Here is an 18,602-nt window from a genome sequence, read left to right as displayed (position 1 = left end):
CATACAAATTGTACATACATTTTATCTATAATTTGGATGATTATAGTACTCAAATGAAGTCAATTGCATCAGAAGCTTAATATAATTATAATATAATATAAATAAAATATTAATATAATATAAATCCCCAAAGTGTCATTTACGTGGTTAGGTTAACCTAACCTTTTTATATGTACAAGAAAAAGTTGATAACGAAATTATGCATATAGTTGTGGAAATGTGATTTCCGGTGAGTTTCGATTAAGCTAGGGTTATGTTAAATAGATATAACATAGTTTGGAAAAAAATAACGTTCATACAAAGAATTGTACATGCCATTGCTTTTGGATTATTATTTATTGTACGTTTTCTTTAAAGTTTTAAGTTGTTTTTCGTCAAACAAGTCATCACTAAACATGGACGTCAAAATAAATAAAAAACAAATTGCGTTGTGTTAGATGTTCATTATTTTAATGGTATTTGTTAAGCAAATACGATATATTTATGCATACATATTATTTCCATGTCAATAGTCATAATAATTTTCCATTTTTTTATTTTAATCCTTTTTTAAATTTTATACCAAATTATTTCTATGTTTACTTTTCTTAATGGGATTTCAACCATTCAATTAAATACAAACAATATAAACTTATTTCTAATATGAATATATAATATAACATTTCAACATCATTACTATTTTTTTGTATTATAAAAACTAATTATTTAGGAAATTTAATACAATTTAGGAGGTGACTTTAGCTTTGTAATGTAATACGTTATTTTATTGCAATTTTTGGGATACAATGATTCAGTTATATTTTACAGGTCCTAGAAACTTATGACCTGCGTTCATAAATTAACATAATAAAAACGATATTATAGCAACTTATTAAAAGGTTTATTCATATGACTAAATATTAATATAATTATACAGTACACTATCATTTGAGTAATAGTCTCATTTGAGACTATTTTGAAGATCACAGGTGTAGCGGAGAACACGTTGAAACGATTGAATATATTCTAATTTATATATAATGTAGGTTATTTTATTTATAGTTAATCAAATTAAAAATTTTACTTAAAAATATAGAGATGACTATTGTCTCTATTTCACTAACAAAATTCGATTGATTAGCTATATCAATGATTTGTATATCCTCGTACTTTACATTCCCGTGTTCTTTTGACCAGCAAAAATTGCAGAGTGTGGCATAATTTATGGATTAATAACATGTATATCGTTACAATAATAATAAATAATAATAATAAATCTGTATCTAAATTTATACAATATATTATAAAATCCAAATACTTCACTCACTGATCGCTGTATCTCGAAAACTACTCAACTTATGAATTTGAAATTTGGAATAGTGATTCCTCTAATACTTTCACCGTGTAATGAAAAAGGATTTTAAAAAATGTTGCGTTTAAGTAGACTAATTAATTATTTTAATTATTCGTTAATTAATATATATTATGCGGCTGGCCGCGCGTATTTCCAGTTACCTGCAACTTATACCCATACCGGCCGTGTAGCATATAGATATAAATTGTTTCGAGAAATTTATCGACAAAAACATACGGCTGCATGTTACTTGTGTCCTGAAAAAAGGTATACATATTTTTCAGGTACCTAGTAAATTTGACTGGTAACTTGTGTCCCGTTTTGAGGACGCAAATTGGCTGTATAATTATTACCGATTTTATCTACTAAAATCACTAAAATCAATAGCTTATAAACTATACTGTATAATAAGCCTCACTATTTGTGGAATGAGAACAGTTCAGTTTGTAGATACAACTAATCTATATCAATCGTGGTATATCATAATAATTAGGTAAATTATGATATATTGTATTTATAACCTGTATGTGGGTATTATGTGATGTGAAAATGGTAGGGAAACATGTATATATAAAACAACTTGTTATTGTTAGATTCGATAAGATATAGAAATTTCAAATTACGTCGATAATCTTTTGTTTTTTATTCTTATTATACTTTCATATTTTACTTTTATTCATTTATTCAGTACGATTCGTTTTATCATGACAAAATTTAAAACATATGGTTTTTTTATTTTTTTAAATTATATTATACTAAATTTTAAATTAACTATAATTATTATTATCATGACAAAATATAAAACATATGCATTCTGTATATTGATATGAATGATATGATGTTATGAAACTTTTATATTATAAATTAAAATAAACATCAATTTTTTTTTATTAATATATTGATATCGATTATATCGTGAGTTTTGGGACGCAAAAAAGATATTTCAGGACGAAAATAGGCTAAGACCCTTTTAACTTTTTGAATCTTTTTTTGCGAGACACAATTCGTCTACTGATAATAATTTCGGACGCAAATGGTGTGTACCAAAGTATACATAAGCTAAGCCGAGTAATTTAGCTATATACAATATAATTAATAGATTATACATGTATTTACAGTGATCGTGAAATTCTAGTATCAGTAAGTGCATAGGTATTGATATATATACGTAATTCAACATATTGTGAACGAAGGGAACAGTCTATGATAGAATATTTATACATACTATTGACATTACATTACACTACATGATAACGAATATCAATTGAAAATGTATTGTTCATGAGTTTCTAAACGACGTATAAATATTATATGTGTTCCTGAGCTAATGACGAATTTAAACGTTTATATAAATTGTAGTTCTCGTTAATATTATGTATAACTTTGCTTTAAAGTTAAAGTAATGTGAACTCTGCGTTCGTTGTACGGATTATTTGGTTTCTTGTTTGTGTATAAAATATATATATATATATATATATACATAAACATATATACACAATAATAATAATAAAAAAAAGCAAAAAACAAAACAAAACGAGAGATATGACGATTTTATTTATTTTACACTCTACTATATAGCTATATTTTATATTGTGTCACGAAGGGATGAAAGACGATGAAACTGTCATACAATTCTTATGTTGTTTTACTTCGTCAGATCTTCTCATATGTAAAATGTACGCATTTATAAACTCGTTTATGTCATAACAGAAAGTAGGAAATGAAAAACCAGTAAACATAAAAAAAGACATTCAACTTTCAACTTTATACATCTATGTACTATAATACAACCCATAAAAATTATGTATAATATGATGTATAACTACATATACTTTTATATCGATGTATTTTTATGATAACTATTATGCTTCGACATCCATTTTTTTAGGCCAATGAAAAATATTCGAAATAGCATTACGCCTATTGTGCAGAATTAAATGAAAACCCATAACATTGAAGAACGGTTATATTGTAAGTTATGATAATATTCTAGTTTTAAAATTTCTACAGTGAAGCTTATTATATTAAGATAACTTATGTGATCAACAAACATAAACTCGGTAAGATATATTGTTTGAATTCAACTAGATATGAAGTGTAAACTATTCTTGATGTAATATGTAAATTTAGTAATTGATTGTTATCACTCCGTCACCAAGTGGTTATTTGGTAGTTTTTAATCTACTAAAATTTCGAAATATATTATCAATATTTCTCTGTATACCGATATAATATACTATGTGTTCTATGTCAGTCTTATGCATGACATTTTTATTGAAAATATGAAAACACTGAAATTAAAATATTAAATTTTATTTAATTATAATATTACGAAGTTAATCTTATCATTCATAACCTCTTAATAAATGTTATCCCCGGAAATATCCAGTTCTTTAGGCAATAATGGCTTTGAGACTTAATTTAATAAGTTTTATAAGCACAAAAATTCACGCTGAACTACCATCGCTTGTTAGTTCTTCCACTTCGCATTTAAGTTTTTTTAAATGTAAATAAATAAATAAAATTATTTTAAAACATAAATAAATATATTTACAAACTGTAGAATTTTTTAAATATATAAAAATATTTTAATTTTAGCATATATTTTGTCGACTTGTTGTTGTAATAAGTGTAAAGTGTGTACGTATCGTACACATATATAGCTAATAATTTAAATCATTTATTACAATATTTTATACTGGAAAAATATTTTACATTAAAATATAATATACAATATACATAAATAAATATAATGAATTAATAACTATGTAAGTCAGCTTTAGATGATTATTATTATTATTATTATTTTTTTTAATTTAAACTTTGTAATATACAATTAGTCTTGATTAATTATTATTGTATTGTATTATGTCAATCAGGTTTGTAACAAATATTTTAGTAATATTTACATAAATACTTAAACTTTTTCTTTGCTAAAATATACATTGATTTTATAATACATCCCAACATTTTACCAGAAAAATATAATATAGTAATATAAAAATAAGTTATTATTAAAAAAAAAAGTGGAAGACCTAGTTATTTAACCAAGTATCTCATAAAATAGAATAGCAATATGAAAAAATTATAATTTAAAATATAAATATTGACAAATTATTGTTCAAGAAAGCAATAATTTAATTTTGGTAATTGTGTAATATACAAACTTAAAAAAATAAAAATCAGTTACAAATTTACGACTTCAAAACAATAAGAGTCGTTAGAAAAGTGCCATGATTGTATTTAAATATTTATAATTAAATTCAGAAAGATATGTTTTTTTTACTGTTATTTTGAATTCAATTTAGTCTTTTAAATTTTTTTTTTAAGTAATACGAATATATAATATATTTTTTTTTTTTTGTACGGTATACGCAATTTATTTGAACGTGATATAATGTTTATTTGGTTTTAGTATCGTAGTAAATGGTTTTTAGGGAAAAGACTAGAAACTACTTTAAACTTCCGCACGAATACGTACATTCTATTTATTGTAAAAAAAAAAAAAATACTTTAATTTTTAGCTTGTAACTTTTACTAATATTGTTACACCAATTTATACGTCCTAACAAAATTGATTTAATCAGATTAAATGGGTATATTGAGTAGGAATTTAGGAATCTTTTCTAAAAAAGTTTATTTTGCACTTTTTATATTTTTTATCATTAAAATTTTGATATATTTTATTTCGTCAATAAATATATAGTGACTAAATAGAAGTAATTTAGAAGTTGAATTTAGTTTCAATAATAATTTTAGTTAATAATCTAATCAATCGAACTAATGTAAAGCATTTAGCATACTAGTTGTGACTAGTGATTTGAAAATAAAATAATATAAAATATTGCTTAGTGTAGCACAATATTGAGTAGGGACAAAATTGTACATACCCAATATGTCGTTGCCACGAGGGGTTGCCAAGCCTCCCATTGTCATTACATGCGAATGATCTGATGTAACAACGATTAGTGTATCTGTCAAGTCTACTTTAGACATGATGGCTTCCAGCGTGGATTCCAGGACAAGCGTTTCCTCTAACGCCCTGTAAGGATTATTATAATGATGTGCGTGGTCGATGCGTCCACCTAAAATATTTCCCAAGTAAGTAATATATCTTTAATATTGCAGTTTATAAAAACAAAACCTATTAGTTACAAAGCAATCATACTATAGTTATGGTTTTCAAGTCTTTATTGATTTTTATTGGTTTTTTAAATTAAAATTAAAATCAAAATCAAACATAAAAAATATATATTTTATATTATGTATACAAATTATAAATCATAAATATAATTTGTGATTAAAAGATTGGTTTGGTTTTGTGTATTTATCTAAAAACTGTTTTGATTGCTCACAGTATACTTAAAATCTAAAAACTTAATAACAAAACACATATGCATTAACAGTTTTTATTGAAAAAAAGTATCAGATTTAAAAAATAAAACTATATGATTAAGTATTTGTTTTGGGTTGGGACGCATGAAATACGTACTCCTGTGCCCCATTCTTTTATACGCCATTGATCATGGGGCTGCACATGAATTGCGTCCCGATATATAAAAATCAATAAGAAGATACACAAATTGTGTCCAGCTTTATCTAAAAAATTATTACACGAGTTGTGTCCGACTTTATTCGTACGACTATTTTATAAAAATATTTTTTCTCAGTTCTATTTCAAATGGTAAGGTAACTTTTAAGCATATTATACTTTTAATTTGTTTACGGGAAGGAAAATTATGTTTTTACGTCTTATAATTTTTTAAATATTAATTTAATTTTTTATACTTATTTAATTTAAATACCTACTCCTAATTTCAAAAAAACCACATTTTTTATCTACCGATAGTTATACGAGTACTGTGCTTCTGACAGTCATAAGTCTGTAGGACGGTTATACAGACTTTTAATACACATTTACACACTACACAAGTATACGTGACTTTAAGTACACGTGTATACGTGTATTTTGATTACATGCACTTTAACATAGTTTTAATTAAAATACGTACATACGTGTTCTTAAATACACGCGGAAAAGAGACCCCTAGTTTAAACTTATATTTGTCGTGTAGTGTTATTTTCGTATATTTTATCGTTTATTGGTATAATTGGGATTTTTAAGTTAGATGTTATCTAAATAAGTTCATATAACTTAACCGAGTTTTAAAGCAATAATAGTAGGAAAGATTCTTTTCAGTTTTTAAGTTTTTTATTTAAAATTATTGCTTAAAATTATAACTAAATATAATCATTTAGGTATATTCAAATAATAAGATTATTAAACACATTTTTTTTTTCATTTAATAATGGTTAAAATAATAAAAAAAATTAGTGCCATTGTCTTTGACTGAAATTTTTTTGAATATATCGATGATTTTAATAGTGTTCTCATATGATAATATTTAAAATAGGTTAATTGATCATCATATTTTTTATTTTAGTGCACTTTATAGGTCTATTTTTAATATTTTTATCCTCCTTATTCAAAAGAAAATTATTGACGGATAGCTTAAAAAGTGAAAATATCATTTAAATAATTTTCCAGTTGTGTAGAACTTTCTATGAGAATTATCGATAAATTTAAGTATGCGCTAAGACTCTTCTGTTAAACAAGTTATATTAATGATGATCATTTACAGTTTATACAAATTAATAAATTCTGTTAACGTAAAAATATTTTTATAGAGATAATAATGAAGGAGTTAATAAGTAGTTATAATATTAGCCGATATGTAAATATATAGTTTTTGCCTATACTGAGTGATTCTTTTACCAAACGGCACTTATTATTTCAAAATATATTAGTTTTTGAAAATATTTTTTTTACTTAATTTCCAGTCGAATTTTTCAATATTTTTTATTGCTATATTATTTTTAATTTTGTACTCTCTTAAATGATAACCTACATTTTGATTTTATAAACAGAAGCAGAAAGATTTTTTTTATTTTGAAGAAACCATTTGACTCTTTATCTTGTTTATAGTTGGGCATATATATATATTAATAAAAAAATGTTTTCATTTTTTATCGTGGTTACGTGGTGGGTGAATTTATGATAACTGAATTATTGAAATGTAATTTGGATAAGTTATTGGTGTTATTTTCCTTAAGAGCTTCTACCTTATAAGGGAGCTAAATGTCAGGATATGAAGGTAATAAGAATTTAGTAATTTGACAGAATAAATTATATTTTTTTTTTTGTATATTAAGCTGATTCACATACAAGTAATAAAACGTATATATACAGATTACCTTTTTGTTCCATTATACGCACACTTCAGTGAAACGAGAGCTCTTATATTTTGTTTTTATGTTGTAACAAAATTAGGTTATAATGTAATTTAGAGAAAGGGCAATTTATTTCATTTAGACATGGTGAAAACTGAATAATTAACATGTATAGACTTTAATTTTAAACATATGGTGAAGCTTTATTAAAAAAGAAAAAACTATATTTTATTTTAATTAGCTTTATTAATGTTTCAAAATTAAAACATATGTTTAGTACAATAATTATATATTAGCTTAATTTAAACGTTCAATGTTATATATTTTGGTGGCTATTGTGTTCCATAATTTGAATTTAAATAATTATCAAACTGTATAAAATGATACAAATATTACAAACATAATATGTAAGTATTTAAAATTATAGATTATTTAGTTGATATTTGAACTTTTATGATTTTCAATATTATGTTAAATTTAAAAACACAAATAAACACAAATTTAAAAACTAATATTACATCAGTGAAATGAACAATTTTTTTATTAATGGAAATACCACTTATATTTATATATTTACATTATTTATCTAAGTAATTAAGTATAATCATTTGGTGAAATTGTATAATTAAATCTATTATAAAATCATGATATTCACTTGTAAATAATCATATTACTTAAGGTAATATAATATTAAGTAGAATGAACATAATTATTATTAATAAATATTTAAGATGTATTTAAAAGCAGCTCACATTACAGATTAAATAACGTTTTCGTAGTGTAACAAGTAGGCACTTAAAATTAAGATAATCCAATATGATACTTTAAACGGCAGGAGGGTGGTGTAATAGATAGGTATACTCAAAAGATTTTTTCGGCTTTTTGGTTTATAGAACTGATACATTCAATTACACTACGGACCTTAACTCGAAGAATTTGATTATATAAATGTTTTGGTAAGTATTTTGATGATATATTTAAATTCTAAAAATAGTATATTTATTACAATTATCATAGTATTTCTTAAGCATACATTTTAGATTATAAATGATAATTATAAAATTATTATTTGGCATAAATAATTATTATGATCGATATAAGCATACCTATGATTATACTCAAACATGTGAATCTTCAAAATATACTTACTTTCAACAAATAGAAAAAATCCTTTGTTGTTCTTCTGGAGTATGGATAATGCTTTGACGGCCATCTCATGTAGTGGTGGGTCACCATTTTGTCCTTTGTCTCGGTCTACCTCAAACTCCATGTGCGAATACGCAAACAAACCTAATACACATATAAACACGATTTTTTTTATTTGACTTTGCTTGCCGGTTTTGTATCAAAGACATTATGTATTTCAACAGCCGATATTTTGGGCTCACAGCCAATCGAGGATCGTCACGAGACACCGGTTTTGCCACAATTCCAGTTTGTTCTTGAATCGTTTCCAAAAAATTCCCTTCCAAAAGTACTAATGAAAAAAAAACCACCCCATTAAGATTCTCTCATGGTGTTAAATTTCACATAGTTCGTGAGAACAATGCAATATGTATTTTTATCAAAATTACCAAAAAGTTTTCTATTTCAAAATTATCTCCAATATTAAGATTTTAATCAACTTTAAAATACAATGTTTGATTTAATTATACAATTTAACGGAAACCGACAAAAAAATAAAAATAAAAAACCTTAGCTAATAAACTACTATTTGTGAGATGGGTTTTTGGAAGAAAAATAATAACTGTATAAAAACTACAATATAAATATAGAATAAAATTTGTCTTTACTACTGCTATCTAGGTACCTATTTAATGTTATATTTTAATAAGTTCAAATATTTCAGTAATCCATTTATCGAAAATAGTATTTTTAATGACTAATTCAATAAAAATTATGTTATTAATTTAACATTAAATATTAGTTTTTTTATTCATTTATTCACTATAAAATAAAAATATAAGTTATTAAAATGTTTTGATAAAATTATACATGGTCTCATAATTAATTAAAGACATATCTATTTTTTTTTTATATATTGTAAGTAACTACTTAACTATATCTAGTTAGATATTTTTAACAATCTAATCTATCTACCTAGTCTAGACAATTTTGTTCGAATTAATGTATATCATATGATAAAATATATGAGAGAAAATCAAAAAAAATCTATTCAAAATATGAAGTAAAAAATTTAGACTGTAAATTTACGTAAAAAATATAACCAGAAACTACTTTGTGCGTTTACGTAGTTAAATGCTTATTATTATTATTATTATTATTATTATTACGTACATCAAACATTCATACATGATCTCATGTATGTATTTTATACATACAACGTTGTACACGCATATGAGTACATGAAATACTAACCCATTTTAACATAATTATACAGAACATCCAATAAAATGTATGTACTATTATATTATTTTATTGTCTGCACTAAAAACATAATTTACTTGTAATAATAAGATTATAATAAGTGTAACAATTTCTCTAATAAAACAAATTAATATTTTTTTAATGTTTTGAGTGATTTTATCATAATAAAATAATTTATGATATTTAGTAGTATTTATTAGCGCCTAATAAGTAATTTTAAAACAATTATAATAAATTCAATTCTGTAATATTAAAAATAATAAAAACTTATAAATATAAAAATAACAAACTATATCACGTGCTTATTGTGTTTTCAATCTATTGGTATTAATTCGAAAAATAATTTATGATAATTTTTTTTTTTTTTTTTTATTTCTCAAACTTATGTATGATATGATGCGTGAATCAAAAACATTTTAACGTGTATATTTGAACATATTGAATTTAAAAAAAATATTTTTATTTTTATTTGTTCCAACATAAATAATTGTATAGTAATATTAAAAACGTTTTTAAATTATAATACGTAAGATACCTAATTATACATTAGTATGGCGTATGAAGGTTAATGTAGCTTAAATACTTAGTACTGTGTCTCAATAATACATTTTAGGTACAATCAAATTTGAATAATCAAATAATTTAATTTATTATTTGTCTGGGTTTGAAAGTTCCCTATAAGTTTATCTAAATTCTAGAAGAGGAAACCGTTTGAAATTTCTAGTCTAATCGATAATATATTGGTCGTAAAAAATGTTTATTTTTATCTTTAGGGTGTTAGTGTTTAAAAAGTTTCATGTTACGGCATTCGGAAATCGAATCTTTTTCAGTTTTCTCAATAGTTCCTATAATCATAAACAAAAACTTCTAACAACAGAAATATATAATGGAAAATGTGGTTTTAAGTATTATTAACCGATTCAAAATTGTTTTTAAAATGTGATTTCGTTTATAAACTTAATATCAGAATATAATAATAATAATAGTTATAAACTAATTGTCTATCCTGCACCAGTGTGTGAAAATCACGCAGATGTTCCAATATAGACGATCTGTTTACGTTTTTTATTTTTTTTTTTATTAATTTTTTTTTTTTACATCCAGAAAAAAAGTAATAATAATAATAATAATAATAATAATAATAATGAAAAACTATTATTAATTTTATTTTTAATGAAAGTAGAAGTAGTAATGTATCAAAGGGTAAATTTGTTAGTGATATGACTCATTGAGATATTCTTTATTCTTCTTATCTATATTAAATTTTCTAATTGACGGGATTTGTGTTTATTTTATAATAAATATTTTTAAACTTATTTAATGTACATTTATATCAAGATTCATAAAATAATAAATTATTCTGAGTAATAATCTTGTGTTCATTGTTATGTCTTTAAAGGTACTAATAAGGGTATTATTAATATATATGGTAGAACTTGTGCTAATATATAAGTTTTGAATGTACTTCATTATTAAGTAGAACTTAGCGAACAATGTGTTAAATTCGAATTAAATGACAAATCAACGTTGAAAAATACTACTTTGATTGAAAAAGATGGATGGAATAATATTTATTTCCAAGAATAATTTATGTTTAAAGTTAACATTTTTTTCTGAGTTTTATTATTACAAAATATTATATCTGAAAAAATAAACAATAAAAATATTTATATTTATATAAATAGCATACAATTAGTCTGTATTTTTGAAAATGTCATAACAGAAACTTCGTGATACTATTCGTGTTGATTGTAGGTATATTATAATATTCTACTATCATATTTTCTAATCATTCTATAAATGCATGGATTGTTAATTTTTTTTAAATAAAAAAGGTAGATAAGTGGGTATCGCTTTTTTATACATTAGGTGTCAAGTAGGTTATATTATGGGTGTGTTAAATTTGAATTTAATAATATATCATTAAATATAAAAATGATTTAAAACGGAGATAGTCTGACAACCTATATTACAAACTATATTTCATGATATGTTTTTAGATATACACAGCTACTATTAATTTATTTTACGTTTAATATTACGATAGATTGAAAATATTGCATTTATTATTTTATTAGTATTTAATTATTATAATAATACACATTTATAACAAATTACATGAATTTATAAAACTTAGAATATTATTACATCTTTCCGTAAATATTGTAAAACATTAAAAATATCATAACTAATAAATAAAAACATCATTGCATTTAGTAAAATAATTCATAATGATATAATATAAGTAAAAGTCTTAATTTTCTGAGAATAATGTTTTTAAAGTATATCAAAATAATTAATACCGTTATTTATCTTATAAATAAGTAATTTTGTTCTTAGATTTTGATGAATTTTTTTGTGCATGTAAATAAAATTGTGTCTTTGTATTTTTAATATTTTTACACAGATATAAAAAATTGCATGAAACCTTGTATTAAATTTTCAAAAACTTTGACCTAGCATATACATTTTTTTCGAAATTTATAAAAATTAAAAACTTAAATAAAAAAATGAAAATTTATTATGTCTATAAATAAATTAAGAAAACAACTTTGAAAATTTCATTAAATAATAAAAATGGTAATATAAAAATATCATTTTCAAATATTTATTATTACTGTTTTTTTTAAAAAATATAAAATATTAAACATTTTTTGAGGAGAAATAATTATTTTACGGATCCAATATATATCCAATGTCGTAAAACTTTGAAGTTGAAATTTCTATAAAAAAATAATTAATCTTTCTTGTGAATTATATAATTTTGTATTAAAGTTGAAAATTTATTAAAAAACTTTTTTACATTAAATTTTCAAGAATTTCTACCCGGAAAATAAGTTTTAGTCTTAATTTATAAAAAAAAAAAAAAAAAATAGAAAATCAATTATAATTACAACTATTACTGTTTAATTATTGGTTTTTCTTTGGTTACAAATATTTATATTGAATTCATTATTTATTAATGTGTTTGAATAGTCATTAACTAGATACAAATTAAAAATAACGATTAAAAGTAGTTGAGTAATAAGAAGATAAACTAGACAAGAAATTCATTTATCTGAGGAAATGTATTCAAAATGTGAATTAGGTGAAAATGCTTCTAAGTTATCTGAAAGGCAAAATGTTGTTCTATATGAAGGAAAAAATATGAACATATTAAAAAAACAAATATACTATTTCAAAATCGTAATGCTGTATTTGGAAATAATGATTCTGTAGTATCAACTATTATAGTTTCTTAGTCAATTTTTAAAATTCGTGACGATTTCTTGGAAAACATTATTTTAGTAGTGACTTGCTCAATATCAGATTTATCAACTTAATCACTACAAATATTGACTATTATTGCATTTTTAACTAATTGGGCAATAGAGTTTAAAATTTCTCAAAATGCAGTAAATAGGTTATTTAAAAGTTTAAAAAATTACCAATACAGTATTAATAGTCTAAAAAATCTTTCATCTGATGCATATACATAATTAAAAATTTCATCTAATATTTCTAAAAAAATTCGTACTGTTAAAGCTAGAATATATCACCACTTTGGTTTGGTTAACGGAATTCTAAGGCATGTTTCACCAAATATTAACAAAATTTAGGTTGTCATAGGTGTTGACGGATTACCACTGACTAAAAGTAATAACAGTCAGTTTGGGCTTATACTTGCGTAATATTATAGAAGAAGTTACATTATTAACTAAAGTTGTTTTTCTAGTTGATCTATTCTATTAAAAAAAAAAAAAAAAAAAAAAAAAACCACTCGATAGCAATGATTATTTGTCAGATTTAATGAAAGAAACTAAGGATCTTACTTTATATGAAATTATAATTCATAACACTAGAATTAGTGTTTTAATTCCGGTTTTCTGTTGTGATATATCAGAAAAATCTTTTATTTTAAAAGCCAAAGGCCATAATGGATTTTATTCATGCATAAGGTGTATCCCATTGAAGATGAATATTTGAATAATAAAGTTTATATTTTAAAATTCAGTCAACTATGAGAAATCACCAAAATACACTAATATTACAAATGAAAAATATATTTTTGGTAGTGTAACATATGGTTATATAACATTAAGTTATAAATAAATTATAGTTCAACAATTGAAAATATGAACATCTCTAAAAGGTATGTATCTAATGATTTTTGAATATTATATAAATATAACGTTTTATACGAGGCTATAGTAAAATTATGATGCTTAGGTATAAGGAATCTATAATAATTATGTACCACGTATAAATTCTTCTGTTCTCCAATATTATGCTGTATATATTTGTGATTAACTAATTTAGAATTAAATTAATATAGAATAATGGCAATAAACTTTACATTAAGGTATATATTATTAGCTTACCCTTTGTTACATTTTTTTTTTTTTTTTTTTTTTAGTAACATTAATGCTTAATATTTAAAAGTGACTATAAATATTGTTTTAATATATATTTAGAGAAACTGCTCTCTTTAAATAATAATTTTTTCGTGAGCTATTCATAAAATATTCTCAATAATGCTACTGAAATAACGTTAAATATAATATTTCTCCATTTTACCATCATTATTAATAATTAATGCTTTAAACTTAAATTTTGATTTTTGAAAAGTCTTTTTATTGTACCTTTAAAAAATATTAAATACAATGTTTAATTTTCGTGTGATTTACTACTAATGATAATATTGAAATATTCATGAAAAAACAATTACAGTTATTCATACAGACGATGATCATGTAAATATGGATGTGTTATTTCCGATTATAAAATGAAGAAAATTTGCAAGTATTTGAAGATAAATTAAAATATTTTGATTTTAGAATATCTTTGGTAATATTTTATATATTGATTATTATATCTCACTATTTTTAGGTGTGTAAAATTGCATTACTAGTTGATAATAAAGATCTTAGAAGTAGTATTAGGAGACTTATGGTGCGCATTTCTATCAAATTATTTACTGTATGACTTAAAAAAAAAAAAATTACATGTTTATCAAGTTACCATTTGACTATAGGTAAGGAATGTATTTTAATAATAATATTGTATTATATTATACTGATTATATTAGACTTAGTTAACTCAAGTATGAAATTTTAATATTTTATTAAAATTATTGATTTCAAATATAATAAATTAAACTTGTTTTAAAAATATTTAATATTTATTTTATAATTAACTTTGATACATTCTATTTTATTTATTTTTAATAAATTTAAAATGTTTATTCTTTTATAAACATAATAATATTATGTTTCTGATGCATTGAGAAAACATCTGAAATACAAACATAACACAGAGAAGGAGATTGATATTCCTTTAAGAACAGGACTTTCTTGCGTCCCATTCAGAATAAAAACTATAAGACAATTCGAGGAAGAGGAACATATGATTTCTAATAAGAAATAATTTAAATAATTTTAAAATGATAAGTATTTATATTATATATTATTTAGTATAATTTTCAATTTTAAGGATGTTAAAATAATAGAAGAAACTAATTTTTTTCATTTCATGCTACGTGCTTTTATAATTTAGTTATTAAAAAATATTTAAAACTATAATGCCGATTGAGATCTAATAAAAAGGAAGAATATTTTAAATGAAATAAATAAATTAACATCATAGAAAATTGTAGTGATAATACATAGAAGTACATTTTATTTTATACTGCGCATGATTTACAATAAAATGTATATAACAAATATTTTGGTAAAGTTAAGGTTCTGTGAATATTTAATTGAAATATTGTTGAAACTTTTATCAAATATTTTAATAATTATTTTGATATTAAAGTAACAATCAAGTAATATTCTTGTAATATTATAGAAGTAATTTTGAAATAATATTATTTTTGTGGCTTAAAAAAATTTCAAGTATCTACCTACTTTATTATTTTTTTTTTTTTTTTTGAGTTACATCAAAAAAACAAAATTAATTTTCTCAAAAATTGGATATTTGTGTAAAAATTCCATTTTTTCCTTATTTTTGTTTTGTTATTTCCAATTATAAAAAAAAAGTACAGGGAATTTTCAATGTTGATCTTTAAGAAGTACAAAACACATTAAATTTTAACGACGTACATAAACTTTAAATTTATATAAAAAATTATGAGAAATTTTGTATAAAATATAAATATTATAATACTTATCATAATATATTAAGCATTACATTTGAAATTATACATTTAATTAAAAATTTCATTGAAGATAAACAAATAAAAAATAATAAAATTTGTGAACCTATACTCGTAAATTATTTAAAAGGATCCAAAATAATTAATCATTGAAACAGATGCTATAAAAATGTATCTACTTTACCGCTATTTTTATGATACTTTTCTCAATTATTAACGGAGCTTTATTTTTTTTGCATCCCCAAAGTGTTGAAAAAAAATCAAATTTTCTACCAGAAACTTCCATTAATGTTGAAAATTGAAGCTGATTTATATTCTATTGAGAAATGATAGATACAGTATATCAGTATATTGTATAGTATTTATTTAAAACACAAAAATCATTCTTAAACTAATCTGATTCTACGCAAAATAAAAAAAATACCTTAGAAGTTACTCGGCTTTATAGTAAGTATCAAGTATACATTGTCATTGAGTCATATGAGTTTATAGAAATGAATGGTTACTTTAGAATTAATATTATAATAAATAATTGTATATGAAAAATGATTCTACCTGAATACCTGAACTTATATTTCTAAGAATTTTTTATTACATATTTGTATTGCAATCGCCAATATGTAATTAATTTTTCTATTTTAATACTTAAGCTAAAACTATTTTTTACCAAAAATCAATCGCTTATATAATAAAATAATTATTGTAATATTATTTCATAAATTATTTGTAGCTGCTGTTAATAACTCATAAGTTGACATCGAAGAGTTGTAGAATGGTGTAAATGGTATAAATAGCTTTAACCTAACCTGTCGAGTGGCACTACTGAGTGCCCTACCCCATCTGTTACTCTCGATATGTAAATACTATATCTAAATTACTTATTGTACTAAATTGTTGTATAAATTGTAATTATATTTTAAATAAAGCTCAAAAAAAAAAAAAAAAATATTTTGAAAATCTTTTATCAAATTTTTTCTTTACTTTTCATTCCATTTTATCGTAGTCATTTAAAGTATTGTCAGTCTATTATTTGTTGTTTAATTTAATGTTTTACAATAGACAGCTGTTTAATAATATGAAATGAGTAATATTTTATAATGTAATTATAAAGAGAAGTTGTTAATATAATCAACAAAATATACAAATGTCTACAATTAAATCAATTAATCATAAACTAAAAATACACAATTAATTTATTTAAAGGCAAAAACAATATTTAATTTATCATATAAAATATTTAAAAACATAGAAATTAAATAAAATAATTTGTGGACAAAGCGTTTGTTTTTATAATAAATAGTTAATTAGTTGATAGATTATGATACCTTGATACCCTTATTATTAAAATTTTAATTTCGCAACCAAAATTGGCTATATTTTTATTCATTTAATTTCCGTGTTTTTTTTTTTTTTATTATTTTAAGCAAAAGTTTACTTACAGTATGTAATATTATTTTATACAATAATTAAATTTGGTAACTTGACTGAGATAACAACATGAAATAATGTGAGGTGGGAGACTCACTAGTGTGGAAATTCTCCAACTTGCTGGGAGAGAAGTTTAGTTAAGTTAATTAATATAGGCCGGAATTCAAAAGATATCATTAATAGTCTTTTTTTAGTTGAATTTTGGGGTTATTTAGGTTGAACTTACTGGCTAAGTTAATACTAGTGGATTTGTGTGGTTGATTGATTTGGTGTGGAATTTTTTGAAATAATTTTTAGGTATAAACTGTTTTAATTTTTTAGCCTATGTTTAATGAGAGTTTTGTGAAGTATCATGATGCAGATCTTATTTGGCAAAGAGAGACTGACCGAAAAGCCTGGGCCCTGGATAGTATATATTTGGGAAGATTTTGACACTCCTGTGTTATATAATGTTATATAACTATTGATTTAATTAAATTTTTGTAATGAACTTTTTTTTTAATAAAATTTAAATAACTTAAATTGGACTTACCTAAAAGATAATCAACATTTTTTGCGTCGATTTTGTCTAGCTGACTATTATTCCACACATATTCGGCTTTAATGTTTCGTTTCTTTTTATCTCTAATCCAATCGTCTATCAAATTCCGGCCGTCTAATCGTCTACCTTCGTCAGTTGGTTGTTCTGGATCTTGTGCTACTTTTGGCAACCAGTGTCTTCTGCCACCACCTAGTAATACCTTAAAGTAAAATTGAATTAATAATGTTAGAATTTCAAAGTTTAACAAGTCTAATCTATTTTGAATACTGTAATAAAACAAAAACATAATATATATATTCATATATATGTATAAGTAATATCTTTTTTTCAAAGAATGTTTGCTTATATTATTTTATAAGAAGAATAGCATACATATCACATGTAAAAATCTACAATATGGTATAAAAATAAGTGCATAATTTTCATTTTCAATATAGAGAAAATTACTTGAATTTTTTTCATGTCGATAAGTCCTTGATTAAAGTTATATCTTTAATTGCGATGGAGTCCCAATATCTTGTTATCATAAATACATATTCGCGATCATA

The 18,602-nt window shown here is 22.8% G+C and overlaps 1 protein-coding gene across 3 annotated transcripts in view; it reads right to left on the bottom strand.

The window, feature by feature from the left end:
* Positions 1-18,602, bottom strand: part of LOC112599310 (alkaline phosphatase-like) — a 222,125-nt gene that overhangs the window by 44,355 nt on the left and 159,168 nt on the right. For all 3 annotated transcript variants that reach the window (XM_025346157.1, XM_025346165.1, XM_025346173.1), the window contains 3 exons: positions 18,046-18,253; positions 8,714-8,854; positions 5,224-5,418 (listed from right to left, as the gene is read on the bottom strand). In XM_025346157.1, the coding sequence (XP_025201942.1) occupies positions 5,224-5,418; positions 8,714-8,854; positions 18,046-18,253 (544 nt within the window). The remainder of the gene's footprint in view (positions 1-5,223; positions 5,419-8,713; positions 8,855-18,045; positions 18,254-18,602) is intronic.

The sequence above is a fragment of the Melanaphis sacchari genome, unplaced genomic scaffold, assembly GCF_002803265.2.
Source record: "Melanaphis sacchari strain LSU unplaced genomic scaffold, SCAv2.0 Contig0_pilon_pilon, whole genome shotgun sequence".
Lineage (NCBI taxonomy): Eukaryota > Metazoa > Arthropoda > Insecta > Hemiptera > Aphididae > Melanaphis > Melanaphis sacchari.
Note: the sequence above shows the minus strand (reverse complement) of the source record. Positions and strands in the feature narration are given on the sequence as shown.